The sequence below is a fragment of the Prionailurus viverrinus genome, chromosome D4 (genome assembly GCF_022837055.1).
Source record: "Prionailurus viverrinus isolate Anna chromosome D4, UM_Priviv_1.0, whole genome shotgun sequence".
In the NCBI taxonomy this organism is placed as follows: domain Eukaryota; kingdom Metazoa; phylum Chordata; class Mammalia; order Carnivora; family Felidae; genus Prionailurus; species Prionailurus viverrinus.
In genome coordinates, this window is record NC_062573.1 from 32,279,192 (window position 1) to 32,297,381 (window position 18,190).

Sequence of the window (18,190 nt, forward strand, 5' to 3'; positions counted from 1 at the left end):
GCTGCTTATCTCTTCCAAGAGACAGGGCTGTCTTCTCTACATCTGGGTCTCCAGTGCCTGGCCCAGTAAATGACCCCAGGGCTCAATCCCTGACTCTGATATGGATCCCAATTCTATTCCTCACCAACTTGATCCCAGCCCAATCCAACTGTGCCCAAGCTCTGACCTATTCCCAGACCCCAGCTTCACTTTTGACCCTTACCTCATCCTGATCTTGACAGTACACACAGGAAAGGAATAAAAGCAGTTGTCTCCAATGTCCAGGGGTACATCTCATCTCTCTCTTTCTGAAGGAAGGACTCATTACACTGAGCCCACTTGAGTCTGCAGGGTGGAGTGCAGGGCTGAACCTCAGCCTTGGGGGGCAGCAGTGGAAGAGTTTGCTCCTTATGGACAGCTTCTGACCAGGAAGCCTTCTCCCTGCAGAGAGACCTGTGGGCAGTTTTGGGAAGGGACCTGGAAAATGCGGGTCCAGACTGGCTTGGTCTATTGGCACCCTCTAGAGGACAGTTCTTTTTTTTTTTTTTTTTTTTTACCGTTTATTTATTTTTGAGACAGAGTGAGACAGAGCATGAACGGGGGAGGGTCAGAGAGAGAGGGAGACACAGAATCTGAAGCAGGCTCCAGGCTTCTAGCTGTCAGCACAGAGCCTGACGCGGGGCTCGAACCCACGGACCGTGAGATCGTGACCTGAGCCGAAGTCGGATGCTTAACCAACTGAGCCACCCAGGTACCCCTAGAGGACAGTTCTATTACCAGAGCTATCTATTACTTGGATGCCCAGCAGTGCCCTGGCTCCCGAAGTCTTCTTAGATGGTAGCTAAACCCCGGGCTCACTCCTGACCTCATCTCAGTCACTAAATTTCTGCAGCCTTGGGCCAGTGCCCCACACTCTGGTTTGGCTTTGACTCCTGCACAGAGGCCTCGCTTGCCATTCCTGAGGGAGGCATTTTGCTGATGATAGGGCATAGGTTTCCCTTCCTCTGCTCAGACAGGCTCCCAAATGACGAGGCCCATGCTTCTTCTCTCCCCCCTTCAGACTAGGGACCCCAGAGGACCAGGCTTGGCTTTCTACCTCCCCTATCAGATTGGTGTTTCCTGTAAATATGGCTTATGTGTCCTCCTCCCCCTGAGACTGGGAGGGGCCTGAGTTTCCCTTTCCTCCTTCAGAATTGGGGTTCCTTGAGGACTGAACCAGGGTCTTCGCCAAAACCACTCCATCTAGCTGTTGATTTTCAGATATTTCCATCTCTGTTCCCCATTCTGCACAGCTCTTCCCAGAACCAGGGGCTCTGGAGCCTCTGGAGCCTCCCCCAAGTCTGGGGCCCTGAAGGGCTTCCTCTAACTTTGGGCTGAACACCTGGCTTGGAGGGCAGGGCCTTCCTCTGGGACCCGCTCTGAGCTCCACCTCTGACCTCACAAAGGCTGCCTCAGAACCTGGTCTCTGTGGCGCCGCTGGCCGGAGAAGGGATGCTATTTTGGGCAGTGTGTCTGGACTTGGCCCAAGCGGTTTGGGCCAAACCCCTGCCCCACTGACTTCTCCCCTGGAAGAGCAGAGCAAAGCAGTACGTGGGGTCACCTAAGGAGGGCTGAGAGGCAGGCTCTAGACTTTGGACACAGGGCAGTGGAGCCCCAGCTGCGGGTGCAGCCAGAGCCTGGGACAGTCATGGAGAAATAAGACCAAAGCTTGCTATAACCAAGAAGCCCCCAACGTGGACGCTTTAGCAGAGTGAGTCGGGCTCCAAGCAGGGCTGGGACAGGGGGCCTCCCCTGGGGCCCAGGCCTCAGAGTGCCACTTCCTGGGGACTGTATGGGGAGGAGGTGACCATGGGACTGTCTGGGGGAACCAACTCCAGCTGGGAGTTGAAAGCCAGGATGTTTGTTCTGGTTTAGTCCTGAGTTGCTGTGTGACGTAGGCATGTCACACACTCTTTCTGGGCTTTAGCTTCCTTACTTGTAAATTGACTGTTGGGAGGACCAGCAGTGCAGCAGAGGTTGGGAGGGTATGTAGGGCTGGGCTGTCAGTGGAGTGCTGGCTGGAGGATAAGGAGACCATGGAAAGCAGACACTGGACCAAAGCAGAAGGGAGAATATCAGAGATAAGGGCTTTATTGCTGGCTTTGCTGGAGTGGTTTCTCCCCTTGGAGTTCCCTCTTGAGAAGCTGGGGCTGGGGCTGGAGGGTGTCTGCAGTCAGGGCTAGGGATGTCAACTTGTGCAACTGCTAGAGGGAATTTGGCTAGAGAACAAGGGGGACTTCCAGGATGGGGAAACTCAAGGATTACATTTGTGTGGTCATTCGGGTGGAAAATGGGAATATACAGGGGAATTTTCAGGAAAGGTAAGCAGGTAGACTTGGTTCTGAGTTAGAAGAATGGACTAAATGAATTCTTAGGACCTCATATTGTGTGTGTGTGTGTGTGTGTGTGTGTGTGTGTGTGTATGTATGTAAAAGGAAAAGGCCCTGGAAAATCGGAATTTAAGTCAGCAGCAAGAGGTTAGACTAAAAGCAATAATACCCACATATGTGAGGGTGGAGCCACTGAGGGGAGGCTGTGGGCATCTCCACTTTGGACAGTGGAGAAAGTCAGAAGGACCCAGGAAGGACCTGCTCCAGGGGTCCCGAGGCCAGCATGGGTAGAAGGGGTGGGACTGCAGGGCCTTTCCCCATTGGCTAAGGCACGTCCACACTTCTCTTTGTCAACTTGGCTGAGTTGAGAGATTGGAACCGGCAGGACCTGTCCCTGTGGCTTCTCCCCTGGGAGGCTGAGGTCTGATGAGAATGTGGGGCCAAGTTCTGTGCCCCCACACCCCAGCCCTAATGACCTCTCTTTGGCTCCACAGCATCTAAAAATCTCAAAGACAGAACATGGCTGAATCAGATAGGAAGAGGCGGTAAGCACTCCACCCATTCTCCTCCTCCAGCCACCCATCCCCCACCCTCCCAGCACATCCCTGTGCCCTTCCTGCCCTACTCCCAGCCTCTCCCTCATGGCAGCTGACCCCTCCCTCCCCCCACTCCTACCCATCCCCCCCCCCCCCCCCCCTCAGGAGTCTCAGAAGAAAGACTTCTCCCAGCCGGACCCTGGGGGCTGGGCCCTTGGGTGAGGGAGGCTCAGAAAGACCTGGGTGAGGGTCAAGGGGCTGGTGAGGGGGTTCCAACTGCCTTTATGTAGGTGGTGCTCAACTGAACTCACTGCCTCTCACCCTCACAGGCTCAGATCTTTAGAGTAGAATAAAAACCAAAGCCCTTGCAATGGCCAAGGCCCTGCCTACCTAGTCCCAGTTTCCTCTCTGACCTTCCCCCACTCCATCCCTGCTCTCCCCAACCCCAGTCACAATGACCTCCTTTCCTTTCCTTTAAACATGCTCAGAGTCCTTCTGGGATTTCCCCTCTGCTTGAAATGCTCTTCCCTCACCTCCTCATGTCTGCTATCTTCTCAGTGAGGCTTACCCCAACTGCCCTATTTAAAATCATACCCCACCCCCTTTCCCTTGCTCTGTTTATCCCCATAGGCCATACTACCTTCTGACACGCAAATGTACTTGCTTATTACATTTCATCACTGCCTGCCAGCACAGGAGCAGGAATATTTGTGCACCCTTGGATAGAGAGAATGAATGGCTCCCCTTTGTGCTGGGTTCTCTCTGGGGCTTCAGATACTGTTTCCAAGTGAGTTCCACAGGCAACTCAGTCCCAGTTGAAAACAACCTCCATATCCCAAGCTGACTCCTCCTGTGGTCTCAACTCAGCCAAGGATCCCCTTCTCCATTGCTCAAGCCAGAAGTCAAGACCTTGTTTGTCCTTCACACTTCTGTCTCCCCCATAGCTCACATCTAGTCCCATCTCCTAAAATATCTAGAATGTTCTCACTCCCACCATTCTTTCTACCACTACTCTACTCCTTCACAGGCACTTTAGGCCCCATCCTGTCCACTCCTCAAAAGTGTCTGCAGGCCTCACCTCTCCCACCCTGGGCTTCTCACCTCTGATGGTGCTGCTGTTATCCCTTATCCATCAGAACCACTAGATGGAGTGATCCAAGGTTGGAGACTGGGTTTGTATTCTGTACCACTGAGGCCTGGCTGGTTTATAAGTGTTTGGTTGATTAGATAATTAAATAAGCTGGTGAACAGGATAGTTAGTTGGCTAAGCTGCTAGATTAATTAGTAAGTTGAAGGGTTGGTTGGTGAGTTTATTGGCTATTTAGCACCTCTGTTAGCAGATATCGCATGGGTAATTATCTGGTTTGCTGTTAGCTTCTCAGTTTGTAGGCCACTTTTCTCAGATGCCCTTTTCTCATTCTATATCCTCTCCTTGGCCTCATCTATGGCCAGGGATCAGATGATTTGGTGGCCTCTGTATGTGTATCTCTAAACAAGACTACATGACCAGCTGCCTCCTTATAGACCATTTCTGCCTAAATGTCTAGCAGGCTCTTCAAAGTTAACATGGCCGGGACAGACTCCTCATACTCCTGCATAAGGCTGCAGCTTCTCTCCTGCACCTCGCTTGTCATTCTGCTGCTCTTCCTAAACCCGAAGGTCATCTCTTCTCTCTCCATTCTCCTCTTCAGTTAAACCCTAAGTGTGTCATTTTCACTGTTTTCTAATCTCCATGGCACCTTCTTGGCTCAGGCTGCCATCTCTGCTCAGGCTGTCTGTGGCAGAAGCTTCCTGATTGCTCACCACACTCCCACTCCTGCTCCCTCATCCCAGCCTCCATAGAGGAGGCAGTGCTCCTGCTTAAATCTTCCACCAAACCCCATGGCTCTCTGGGTCGAGTTCACACCCCCTAACACAGACCATTAGGCCTTCTGCCATCTCTACCCACCTCATGCCACTTTCTCTCCTCTCTTTGGCCAGCTCATTCTTGGGGAGTTCCTCTCTACATCACACAGTCCTTTGCTGCAAGCCTCTGCCATGCTATTCTGATGCCTTGAACTTTCCCCTGCCTCCCCTGATGCTCCTTCATCTGGCCAGCCTTCCATTTTTGACCTGTTTCCTTTCCTGTGGGAAACCCTCCTACCCCCACCTCTAGGTTGTTTGCTTCCTCTCTGCAATCCAGTAGTGCCCCCCTTCACCTGTGGCAACAGTGCTCACACTTTATAGCAATTACTTAATTGTTTTTCTTCCTGAGAGCAGGGATCATGATAATGTTCTTTACTACAATGCTTGAACATAGCAGGCATTTGGTAGATTTCTAGGTCAGTAGCTGGTTGGTGGTTATTTATTTATTGCTTACTGTGTCCTGCCTGCCATGTGGTGGGGAGGATGGGGCCAGGGTTCTAAAATTCTCTTGGTGTCCTTGGCTTCCTGCTCTGTCACTTCTCCACTACCTTTGTGGTACTTTCCCAGGACCCTCTTGGGTCCCTGCCTGGCTGGTTATAGGGGCAAGGAGACCCCCAAATGATGCTGCATGGAAGCTGGAGTTGGATGGGAGCCAGTAAATTGTCCATGCAACTCTATATCTCCCTCCATATACTCAGCCCTTGATTTATTTCCCTGGAGTAAGAACAGAACAAGGACTGGGGTGGGTGAGATTGAACATAGGGTCTCAGCCATAAAAGTGGAAGTTGTTTTATCCATGCCTGACTTACATTTCTTACTCCCTCTACTTAATCTGTGCTGCTGTGAGGCCAGGGAAATTTCAGGAAGTCCGGGGAGGAGTAGGGGGTGATGTTGCTATCCCTAGCAAGATGAGGTAGCTGAGGGGCTGGTGTCAGCTTCAGGCATTCAGCATGGGGAGGGGCACCAGTCTGAACAAGCACTAAGGCCACACTTAAAGGTATCTGTACCCCTCCTCTTCTTCTTTAGCCTCTAGACTCCATCTCCTTCCCCAAACCAGAGGTCTCTACCCCACCTCCAACAGATAATGGTGCCTGTAACTCACTTTTTTGTCTATCTATCCATCCAGCCATGCATTTATTAAACAAATATTTATCAAGTATCTACCATGTGCCAGGCATTGTAGGAAGTTCTGAGGATCTAGTGGAGAGTAAGACAGATGGATTCCTCAGTTGTCATTCATTTGACAATATATATTGCACAACTGCTCTGCATTTGGCACTGTGCTAGGCACTGAACATACCACAGGGGAGAAGATCTGGTCCCTCCTTTCTTCTCTCCTCTCTTTCATTTGTTCATTCATTCATTCATTCATTCACTCACAGACGTCTGATTGTGTTGAGCCCATTGCAAAGGCCCGGTGCACTTTGCAGATACTTTCACCTCTGGCAGAACCTAATGTATGTTTCAGGCCTCAGGGCTGTTTATAGCACCCCAAGCAGACTTTGCTACACCGTGTTTGTTTGTGGAGTATCTCCCTATTGACAGGTCCTGCCTGATGCCTGGCCTGTGTTCCCAGAGCTTTGGCTCCTGAAGATAGGCAGGGAGACAGATAGATGGACAGCTGAGCTCGACTTTTCTGCCTGCTCTCTCCCATCTGCTTCTCCTCTGAGACTCACTGGCACCACAGATGACACTTTTTGGCTCGCCACTGCCCTCTCTGCAAAATGGCCTCATTGGTGCACCCTTCCCAGGCTACATCCCTGTGGCTCTCAGTTGTCTCTGATCCCAGCTGTACCAGCTGACCTGGGCAAGAGGAGGTGTGTGTGGGTAACCTCTGGGTTACCCATTAACTCAGCTATGAGTTGAAGGGCCCATGGTCAGTGAGTGCACTTGGGCCTCTTTCCTACCCACGGGCTTGGGCTGCTGCTCCAGGTCTACCCGCAACTCCAAGATGGTCTCATCACCTGTGGTAACAAAGATGCAAGCAATAATGCAAAAGGAGATGGTGCGAGAGTTCCTGGCAGAGTTCATGAGCACATATGTCATGATGGTGAGTGGGTGGGTGGCACAGGGTGGGTGGGCTCTGAGGAAGGGACGTGAACCCCAGGACCTCAGGAGGGTGAGGTTCAGTGGAGGCAATCCATGCCCCCCTCCCCACCACTGACCCCTGGGTCACATTGTCCGTTATTCAGTCTTGGAGCTGGGAGCTAAAGAAGGATAGGAAAGTTAGGAGGAGCTCTGTCTTTCTCACTATCTTTTTGGGAAAGAAAGGGATCAAAGTATGTGAGGGCAGAACAAAACTATGGGCTGGGCGAGCAGGTATCAGGGGGCATGGCTGGAAACGGGAAGAAGGGAAACAAAGAGTACAGAGATTGGAGAGAAGTGTTATCGAGGGTCATGCTTTGAGAATTAATCCTGAGAGCAGTGAGGATACACGGAAGGTTCTCAAGCAGGGTTGTGATGTGTTCAGATTTAGATTTTAGAAGATGGTTCGGTGTGCAGTGTGGAGTCTCAGCAGAATGGGCAAAGCTGGTGGGAGGGGAAGCAGTTAGGAGGCTGTTGACCTTGGAAAGAGAAATGGTGGTGACCAGTCCAGGGATGGAGAAGAAAGCACACGTTGAGGGAGCTGAGAAAGAATCGAGATTTTCCAAGTAGCAGATGAAGGGTAAATGCCAAGGAGGATCATTCTGGAGTCCGGAGCCTGCTACAGGGCAAAAAGTGAGGTCAGTTTGGGTGTGATCAGGTGAGGTGCCTGTGGAGACATCTGGGGGGTGGTTGGATATAGAGGTCTGGAGCTCAAAAGAGGGACTTGAGCTGGAAGTAAGGAGTTAGAGCTGATCAGAATATGGATGGTGTTTATAGAACTGCCCAGTGACAGTGTATAGAAAGAGGGGAAAAAAAAGATAAGTTGAGGACAGAAACCTGAAGAGGAGCATTTCACAAAGAAGCCTGAGGAGGAGTGGCCAGAGAGGTGAGAGGACAAGGGGGGAAGGTAGGGTCCACAGGAGTGGGTGGTCAGCAGTGGGAGGCCTACATACGGGCCAGAGAAAGTGACCACTGATAAGGGTCTATAGGGATTGGTAACAGGGAGGTCACTAGGGACCTTGACAAGGGCTCTTTGAGTAGATGATGGGACAGAAACCAGACTTGTAGGTGGGATGTGAGGTTTCTTAGAAACTCCCTCTCTCCACCTGCTTCAGCTCTACCATCTACAGCAGACAGCCTCTTCCCTGAAGCTGTAGCCATGCCTGTCTGGACTTTATGGCAGGCCCAGGTTCATGAAAAGAAGGGGTGGCTCTGGGAAGGAAAGCAAAGGCAGTCAGGAGCATGTTGGAGGAAGTGGGGGTGAGAGAGAGTGTCCCTGAGTGTGTGCATGTGAGTATGAGTACAACTGGTTGTGTGGCTATGAGTGTGTGTGCATTGAGCCAGTGTAGGAGATGGTGTGGCCCATGGAGCACAGGAGCCTCTAGACATAAGAATCCTGATTCTGTCACTGAGTCACCAGCTGACCCTGGGCAGGCCTCTCCACGGCTAAGTCTGTCTTCTCAGTTAGTATGTGTGTTGAATCGGACCTTTATGGGCTGTGGAGCTGTTTGAGTCCTGGCTCTGCTATCTTCTAGCTGTGTGGTCTTCTACAAGTATCTTGACTGTTTAGAAATTTGGCTTCCTTGTTGGTAAATGTGACACTAACATTGAGGTGGCAGATACCCAGTACACATGTAGGACATATGTGCTAGTCTCTTGTCACGATAAGTGTTCTCAACTGCTCTCCTCTCCCTGTCTCCTGTCCTTTTCCCTTCCCCTGTTACCTGCCCTCCTGCTTTGACTTCTGAGCTGCGAAGACAGCAGCTGGACGGTGTCCAGCCTTAATCCAGGACAAAGTCATCTATTCATGACAAAACATTCCAGCCTCATGAGGGTTGTTAAACCTTGGAACCATGGAGGTAGGAGGGTGCCTCCTCAGAGAGCTCTTAGGAGAAGCAGGCACCACTCACATGCACCAATGCCTTCCTGTGCCCCTGTTTGTCTTCCCTTTATTGAGATTATTATTGAGTACCTACTGCATGCTAGGCACGATGATGCCAAGCCCCTTACATACTGTATCTTCTCAAATCCTCACAGCAACCCTGTGAGGGAAGTTCTATTATTATCCCCATTTAACAGATGGGAAAACTGAGGCTCTGAGACAAAATTATTTGTCCAAAGTCACATTTTAAGTTAGGATTAAATCCAATGCAACCTAATATCACAGTGTGACCCTTAATCTCTATTTATTCTCTGTTCCTTAACTTACTACAACAGGATTTCTAACACCCTGGTTTGTTAATTCCCTCCAGCTGAGGTAAGGCCTTCACTTTTGGGCTTTTGGTAGTCTCTGGGCCTCAGTTTCCCCATCTGTAGAATGGGAGCTGAAACATTTGCCAGGCAGATTTGCTGTGAGGATTGAAGGGAAATAACATTTATAAAAGAACTCTGTGAGGTTTAAGCTCATATAGGACATTGTGTTCTTATTTTCAGTTGTTGGGCCTGTGCCAAGAAGTGGGGAAGCTTTTTCAGTTATCAGAAGCTCAGTGAGTCATCAGGGCAAAAGTTTTGCCAGAAAAGCTAGTATGACCTTGGGCCCCATTTACTGCAGCCAGGATGAGGGAGGTGGACCATTCCACTCAGTGCCACTCTACAGCCTCTGGGGATGTTGTGCTCAGGGCTGGCCTTGAACGGGGCTGGACTACATTCACTGACCAGGGAGAAGAGGGGCTGGGCCATTAGGGCCCTGGAAAAACAGCTCTTGATATGAGACATAAGGCAGGAGTTGCAAACTTACATGCTATGGGGGCCAGAGAATCAACACAGAGTGGCAGGAACTGGGGCTAAGGGCAGAGTGCTGACCTGTGCAAAGGCGTGGCTGCTACTATTCTAGCTGACTGCTGGCACGCAGAGCAGGATGAAGGCCAGAGCTGCCAGAGCTTCTGATTTGTCAAGGGAGGCTGAAACCTCTGGTCATCAAACCCAGATCACCCAAACAAAACATGTGTTCCGGATGGACTGGCCCATGGACTGCCAATTGAAAACCCTGACGCAGGAGATCATGTGGAGTTTATTCACTCATTCATTATTTTTAGCAAATGGTTTTGAGCTCCTACTTGGAAATGCGGACCCTCAGTCTTCAGACTCTCCATGCCTGCTCCAGTCCATGTACCTCCTGACCTTCCTCAAGCCTGTCAGCCTGTCCTGGCCTCACTCCCCACCCCCACGCCCCATGTGTTCCTGTCCTCTCCTGCCTCATCCTACCCTTGTCCTAAGTCAGCCTGCTCCTGGGCTCCCTTCCACCTGTCATGGAGCTCTTGAGGGACCCACGTGGCCCTGCTCAACTGCCTTTTCCCTGCCCTATCCAGGATATTTCATTTTTTTTAAGTTTACTTATTTAAATTGAGAGGGGGCAGGGCACGAGCGCATGCACAAGTTGGGGAGGGGTAGAGAGCCAGGGAATCCCAAGCAGGCTCTGCACTGTCAGCGTGGAGCCTGATGTGGCACTCGAACTCACGAACCATGAGCTAAAATCAAGAATTGGACACTCAACTGACTGAGCCACCCAGACGCCCCTGGTTATTTCACTTTTTCTCAGACTTTCCCAATGCTGCTTTGTACTCTGCCTTTTTTCTTTTTCTTTTCTTTTCTTTTCTTTTCTTTTCTTTTCTTTTCTTTTTTTTTTAAATCAGCAAATGGCTGATTTGTAGCTTGGCAGAGAAAACCATCAGGCGGGTTTCCTGTGTCCGGCTCCTCACCCACCTGTCCCTGCAGCACCAGACTTCATTTACCTGTGAATCCACATATCTCCCTCTTGACAAGGGTGGGCCCCTCCCTCGTGGAGCCCTCCACTCCTGCACCAGTCTCACCCTCCAGTCTACTCAGGTACTTTGCTCCATCCTTTTCCTTCCCTTCCATCTTCAGCGTCTCCCTCTCTCATCTTTAACATACTGAAGTCTCTCTCCCTAAACCAGCACAACACAAAACATTTCTCTCTTCCCCTCCGTGAGCCCCTTCAATTATCATGCTCTTCCTCTCTCCCTTCTCAGGCAGGTTCTCAAACAGATGTCTACATGGGTACCCTTCAACTCTTCTTCACCGCCCACTCACCTCTCAATCTCTGGGACCCCGTTTCTGTTCCCATGGCCTGATGAGGCAGTGCTCACCACATTACTACTGACTGTTGGACTGTCACATCCAAAGGGATACTTTTCAGGCCTTCATGCACTTGACCCAGAGGCTACATATGACCATGGGGACCACACTCTCCTTGGGAAAGTCAGCTTCTTGCTGGTGTCTAAGGCACATTCTCCCTTTGTTCTTTTGTCATTTCAACACCTGCTCCAACTGGGGTTTCTAATGCCATCCCATGTGCAGCTCTAGGTTCAGCCCTCAACTGATCTCTCACCTTCATCCTCCCTGATGGCTTCAACTATAGCCTCCATGTCCACAATTCTCCAGGTTTTCTTTTTCAAAAACTCTAGAACACAATTCTGCAAGGGAAATATAATATGAGCCATATATGTAATTTAAAATTTTCTAGTAGCCACATTAAAGAGGTAAAAATCAATAGGTGAAATTAATTTGAATAATTAATGTATTTAATCCATATATCCAAAATATTACCAGTTCAACATGTAATCAGTATAATTAAAAAAAAATGTTTGGGGGTGCCTGGGTGGCTCAGTCAGTTAAGCGTGTGACTTTGGCTCAGGTCATGATCTTGCGGTTCGTGAGTTCGAGCCGACGTCAAGCTCTGTGCTGACAGCTCAGGGCCTGGAGCTGCTTCAGATTCTGTGTCTCCCTCTCTCTCTGCCCCTCCCTTCCCCTGCTCATGCTCACTCTTTCTCTCTCAAACATAAATAATAAAACATTAAAAAATTTTTTTTAATGTTTATTTTTGAGAAGACAGAGTGAGGGTGCAAGCAGGGGAGGGGCAGAGAGAGGGGGACAGAGGATCCAAAGCATGCTCTGCACTGACAACAGTGAGTCAGAAGTGACGTTTGAATTCAAGAAACTGTGAGATCATGACCTGAGCCAAAGTCAGATGCTCATCTAACTGAGCCACCCAGGCACCCTGATATAAAATTATTAATAAGATACTCTATATTCTCTTTTTCCTAATAAGTCTTTGAAATCTGGTGTGTACTTTACACTTAGAACAGATCTCAATTTGAACTAGCCACATGCTAAGCACTTAATAGCCATATGTGGCTGGTGGTCATCATATTGGATGACACAGATCGAGACTCCCATTTCCAGCAGCCTGGATAGCTATAGGTCCCTCAGAGACAACATATCTAAAATACACGGAATTTTCAAAGGAGGTGCCATCTGAATGTGACTTTATTATTATTTTTTTTAATGTTTATTTACTTTTGAGACAATGCGAGAGACAGAGTGTAAGCAGCAGAGGGGCAGACAGAGGGAGACACAGAATCTGAAGCGGGCTCCGGGCTCTGAGCTGTCAGCACAGAGCCCGACGCGGGGCTCAAACTCATGAACTGTGAGATCATGACCTGAGCTGAAGGCAGACACTTAACCGACTGAGCCACTCAGGCGCCTCCTGAATGTGACTTTAAAGTACAGTATTGATTTTTCAGAATCTGGGATCAGGTATTTCAGGCAGAGGGAAGAGCACATGCAAAATTGCAGAGAAAGCAAGGCACGCAGGGAGCAATGTGGTTGTTTGCCTTGATGTTATTTGGCACAGCTGACTGACTAGATTCAAATCCGGGCCCATTCTGTGCAGAACATGTACCTTGGACAAGCCACTCAACTTCTCTAGGATTTGGGTGACAATCTGTCAAATGGGGAAAACAAGAGCACCTAACATATAAATTAGTGTAAGGGTTAAAGGAGGTGATAGATATAACTTGCTTACAAGTGCCTGACACACAGTAAGTACTCAATACATGATTATTATTTAGTAGTAACACTACTGGTGAAAATAGAGAACACTGGAGCAGATATGAAAGTGAGAGGCAGAAGGGATAATTTATACAGGGTATTAAATGGTGGCCTATTGAGTTTGGACTTTATCCTAGAAATGGAGGGGAGACAGTGAATGTTTGAACAAGGGGCAGACATGATCAGATTTTGTCTGTTAGAAATGTCACTCTGGCTGCAAGGAAGAGGCTGGATAAGATTGGGATAGAATGTAAGCAGTGCTGACTGGTTGTGGGGAATGACAGAAAGGAAGCTCTCATTTGTGACTGCCAAGTTTCTGGCTTGGCCGACTGGGATGGGGAGCATAGGATGAGGATAACATTTTCTGAGAGATGGTGAGCTTTCAACATAGAGCCCGAGATGCCTTTGAAAAACCCAGACTCCCAGTGGGTATTTGAAGATAAGGACCTAGCTAGGTGGAGGTTTTAGGAGTTTTAGTGCATCAAGCATATCTGAAGCCACAGAGTTAGTGAGAAGACCCAGGAAGAGTGACTGAGGAGACGTGAAAGGGGCCAAGGATGGAGCCCTGGGGTTATCCATATTCACGAGGAAGATGAAAGAAGAAGAATGTGGGAAGGAACTATAGAGAGGGAGCCTGTATAGGTAAGAGAGGAGAGGAGAGGAGAGGAGAGGAGAGGAGAGGAGAGGGGAGGGGAGGAGAGGGGAGGAGAGGGGAGGGGAGGAGAGGAGAGGAGAAGGGAGGGGAGGGGAGGGCAGGGGAGGATTGTTGTAGAAGCCAAAAAGGAGGGACTTTCCAGATGCACAGAATGGTTAAGAGGGTCAAAATTAGCAAAGTCAAGTAGGATAATGACTGAAGGGATGTTTAAGAAATCAGGAGGTGGGAGTCCTTGGAGACAGTTTTGTCCACATGTCCGTGACATGTGGAAGCAGGAGCCAGTTTGAAGAGGGAGAGCAAGGGAAAGGATAAAGGAGCCAGCCAATGGGTCCTTTCCCAGAGCTTGGCCCACACAGGGACAGGGTGTCCAGGAGTCCATAGCTAGACAGGCTGGGCTGAGGCAGGAAGGTTTACTTTTAGGAAGGAAGAGTCCCAAGTCTGTGGGAGCCAGTCATGGCAAGAGGGAGGTATCTGCAAAGGGACAGAGAAGCTGGGCATGGGAACCAGAGCTGAAGGGGAAGGCAGATATAGATTCTGGTGGGAACTTCAGGAGGTTGAGTGAGAGCCTAGCTTCAGGCCTCTAATCTCCTTGTGAAGGGGGGAATTAAGGGGGTTATCTTTTGAGGTGATCCAGCAGTTATGGATGGGCAAGAGCAAGAAGTTCAGAAATGACACCTGAGAGCAATGGAAATGTTGCTGGAGGCAAGAGGAATAGAACCCCACCCACTAGCTTCCAGGGCTGATGTGTGTGTGTAGGGGATGGGGTCCTGGCAGAGAACAGGCATGAAGTATGGAAATTTCTTGAAGAAACTTCCTTCAGGTGAGGTTGAAGTGTGAGATACTCTGAGGGGTTCGATCTAGACCAGCCATGCCCTCCTCGAAGCCCTGCCCCCTTCCTTGAACTTCAGGTGGTCAGGGGCCCAGGGGCCAAGGTGTATCCTTAAGAGCCCCTGACATTGCCACTGCCCTCCCAGGTCCTTTTACAGCCCCACCCAACTCTCACTGGTCAGGTCTTTTTTTTTTTTTTAATTTTTTTTTCAACGTTTTTAATTTATTTTTGGGACAGAGAGAGACAGAGCATGAACGGGGGAGGGGCAGAGAGAGAGGGAGACACAGAATCGGAAACAGGCTCCAGGCTCCGAGCCATCAGCCCAGAGCCTGACTCGGGGCTCGAACTCCCGGACCGCGAGATCGTGACCTGGCTGACGTCGGACGCTTAACCGACTGCGCCACCCAGGCGCCCCTGGTCAGGTCTTAAAGGGGAGTCAGGGAAGGAAGTTTCTGGAGGACAAGGGCATGGTAGAGGGTCTCCAAAAGCAATGCAGGGTGGCCTGGGGCATGGGGGTGAGGAGCCCAAACTGAGCCTGAGCCCTTCTGTAAGGTTGGGGCTTCTGGACAGGTGGTCCTCTCAGAGGCACTCCTTCGCAGGTGTTTGGCCTTGGCTCCGTGGCCCATATGGTTCTAGGAGAGAAATTTGGGAGCTACCTCAGTGTCAACTTGGGTTTTGGCTTCGGAGTCACCATGGGAGTGCACATGGCAGGGAACATCTCTGGTGAGTGAACCTGGGCCCCATCTGATCAGCAAGGCCAGGTGTCCCCTGTATACTCCTCCTGCCCTCCTCTAGCCAGCCCCTTCTGCAAGTCCGCCGGAACCCATTCTCACCAGCCCGCAGGAGGGAGAATACCCTGAACCTCTTTCTTCTGACCCTCTCTGCCCAGACTCTTCAGAGCCCTAGACACCCCATTGTTACTAGCTGGGTCAACTTAGGGAAGTTATTTAACTTCTCTCTCACTTTCCTTAATGGTGAAATGGAGGTGGAGGTCCCTGCCTCGTAGGGTCCTTGTGAGGATTAAATTAGTACACTCCATAGATACTAGCTGTTACTATTATTGTTATTGCTGCTTTTGTATTATTTGTTGTTATTGTTTCTCTCTTCTCTCACACCTTTGACATTTCTGCCCCTTCCCGCAGGGGCCCACATGAATGCGGCCTTAACCTTCACCAACTGTGCGCTAGGCCGCATGTCCTGGAAGAAGTTTCCTGTATACATCCTGGGTCAGTTTCTGGGTTCCTTCCTGGCTTCTGCCACCATCTACTGCCTCTTCTACTGTGAGTGTCTTGTCCTATGTTGTCCACCCCTGGCCTCAGCCTCCTCCTCTGAAAAATGGGCAGATACAGACCCAGTGTCCTGGCCTGTGAAAATGTCTAGACTAAAAGCCTTGGAGGTGCTCCCCACCCCTCCGTCCTACAGTCTTATTCCTGGGACTCCAGTAGAGTTTAGCTGGTGGCAGGTTCACACTCAGTCTGTGTCTCCACAGCAGCCATTATCCAATTTTCGGGTGGACATCTGACAGTGACTGGTCCCACAGCTACCGCTGGCATTTTTGCTACCTATCTTCCTGAGCACATGACATTGTGGAGGGGCTTCCTGGATGAGGTCAGTGATCCAGTATGAGTTCCCCTCCTCAAGTCCTCCTTACCTAAGGAAGTGGGGGCTGGCAGGCAGCCCTCACAATAGAAAGGATAAGAACTCTGGGTGGGGTCTCTGCCAGTGGGTTGGGGCTGGGGGCATTGCTGAAGCTCTGTGACTTGGCTAAGGGCCCCAGGCGGCTGCCACAGTGTCTGCTCACCAGGTAATAGTGACAGGGATACTCCAGCTATGTCTCTTCGCCATCACGGACAAGGAAAACAATCCAGCACTGCAAGGGACACAGGCCCTGGTGATTGGCATCCTCATTGTTGTCATTGGATTATCCCTGGGCATGAACACAGGATATGCCATGAACCCATCCCGAGACCTGCCTCCCCGCTTCTTCACTTTCATTGCTGGCTGGGGTATACAGGTTTTCAGGTACTTCCCTCACCAACCCATCCCTTCCAGTTTTCTGTGGGTTCCCTGCATGTGGAGGGGTGGGGGGTGATGTGAGAAGCTCCACAGTCCTGCAGAACTCCCCGGTGGCCTGAGGAGACAGGAGTGGGTCCTTGCTTTCCCCCAGACCAGCACTGATATAAATCCTGCTCCTGCACTGAATGTCAATCGTGTCCTAGACCAGCTCAATCCCTGAATCAGGCTGAAGCTAACCAGGGCCCCAGGCTCAGGGGCAATTCTTGGGCTAGAATAGGGGTCACTCCTCTACTCTCAGCCCCTACTCCCTGTCTCAGCCTGAGTGGATGCAGGTGCTGTCCTGGGCATCAGCCCTCTCAGCAGGTCCCTCTGTCTCTTGCCTGCAGGGCCAGGGACTGGTGGTGGGTGCCAGTTGTGGCACCACTCCTGGGTGCCTACTTAGGTGCCATCGTCTACTTGGTCTTCATTGGCTCCAGCATCCCACGGAGGCCCCAGATACTGGAGAACTCCATGAAATATGAAGACCGCAGAATACCTGTGTTGCCCAAGACCATGTCAAACCCACCTACGACCCTCACCCCTGTCTCTGTGTCTCCTGCCAACAGACCTTCAGTCCGGACTGTCCCACCCTTAAGTGACTCCATCCACCTGGAGCACTTCTAAGTAAGGTGACTTGTGACCCTATCCCCACCCCAATAAAGGAAGCCTTGTCCCACAGTGGCACCCCCGTGTCCTGGGTGCCTCCTGTGGTTGGGCTTCCCTCCTGGATTCTTCTAGGAACTCCAGGGTTGTGCTGCAGCCCAAGACTGCAGTATAGAGCTGGGAAGCCTCTAATTCCTTCCAGGGTTAGGAGCTGGGGCACCCACCCTGGGGGAGGATGGAGGAAGTGCCAAACTATGGCCCCAGTAGGAACAGGAGGAGATTAAAGGATGCCAGACACCGAATGGTGGACTTTCAGGCATAGGGTAGGGAAGGGATGGTTTTGGGGAAAGGACAATAGCTCTGGGGATACCTTGATATGCCCTGGGAAGGACTCTAGACTCTCCCTCAGTTCTGGCTAGTTCTTGGACCAGACAAAGCAAGGTCCAAGCATGTAGATCAGAGTTTCTCAACCATTTCTTTCTATTATTGCTCCCCTCAAAAGCCTTTTAGACATTTTCTTTCTTAATCACATGATATTTTAATGCCACAGATATACTATATATTGGTTTATATATATCTGTGCTTTATACGAAAAAAGAGTAAGATTTTTTTTTCGTCTTCCCCTTCCAAGAATCAGTGTTCTTGCCCTTGGAGGCAAAATCAGCCCCTACCTTGAAAATGCCTAATGTAGATTGAAAGCAGGTAAGGGATTGGATTCCTCTTTTTTTCTCCTGGTGCCAGAACTCTCCTACATGAAGGAATTCCAGAGTCAGAAGGAAGATGCAGAGAAGAAAGTTCTTACAAAAGGCGCAGAGACAGGAAATGGCCTTGTGGGATGGGATTCAGGGGGACAGACGGAGAAGCTGGGTGGAGGTGGGGCATCCCCACCCACTCTGGGATCAAGCAGGAATCACCCTGCTTTCTGGGGCCCAGAAGTAGCATCACCCATGGTTCCTGTCATTGTTTGTCCATTCAGCCTTTCAACAATTATTGAGCACTTCCTGTGTGCAGGCCCTGCCTTGGCACTGGAAATGCTGACGTGGATGAGGCTGGGTCTCTGCCTTTGAGGAGTGTAGGGTAATGAAGATGATTTATCATGAGAAAGGAGATAAGCAGCAGAGAAGGGACTGCAGGGCTCAGAGGGGGCTCACAGCCCAGTCTCAGGGTGGGGGCCAGGGATGGCTTCCCAGAGGAGGAGGCAGAGCAGAGTTGGGGACAAGAGTTGTCGCTTCTGGGATTGGTTGCTGCGCTTTGTAGTTTGAGGAGATGGAGGCAAGGAGGCTGGGCTTTATTCTGGAGATGGAGACGTGGTGAGATGAGGCTT

The 18,190-nt window shown here is 50.4% G+C and overlaps 1 protein-coding gene across 6 annotated transcripts; it reads left to right on the forward strand.

Annotated features, from left to right (window-relative positions):
* Positions 1–1,454: 1,454 nt before the first annotated feature.
* Positions 1,455–16,945, forward strand: AQP7 (aquaporin 7). Of its 6 annotated transcripts, none has more exons than XM_047829549.1 (8): positions 1,455–1,729; positions 2,843–2,893; positions 6,722–6,839; positions 14,808–14,931; positions 15,351–15,488; positions 15,698–15,816; positions 16,013–16,230; positions 16,611–16,945. In XM_047829549.1, exons 2-8 carry the CDS (start codon positions 2,868–2,870, stop codon positions 16,885–16,887), a joined length of 1,020 nt encoding a protein of 339 aa, XP_047685505.1. In that variant the 5' UTR covers positions 1,455–1,729; positions 2,843–2,867; the 3' UTR covers positions 16,888–16,945. The 6 variants fall into 6 exon arrangements, with proteins under 6 accessions (XP_047685505.1, XP_047685507.1, XP_047685508.1 ...); XM_047829551.1 differs by having other exon boundaries at positions 15,701–15,816; XM_047829552.1 differs by having other exon boundaries at positions 15,351–15,434; positions 15,701–15,816.
* Positions 16,946–18,190: the final 1,245 nt, after the last annotated feature.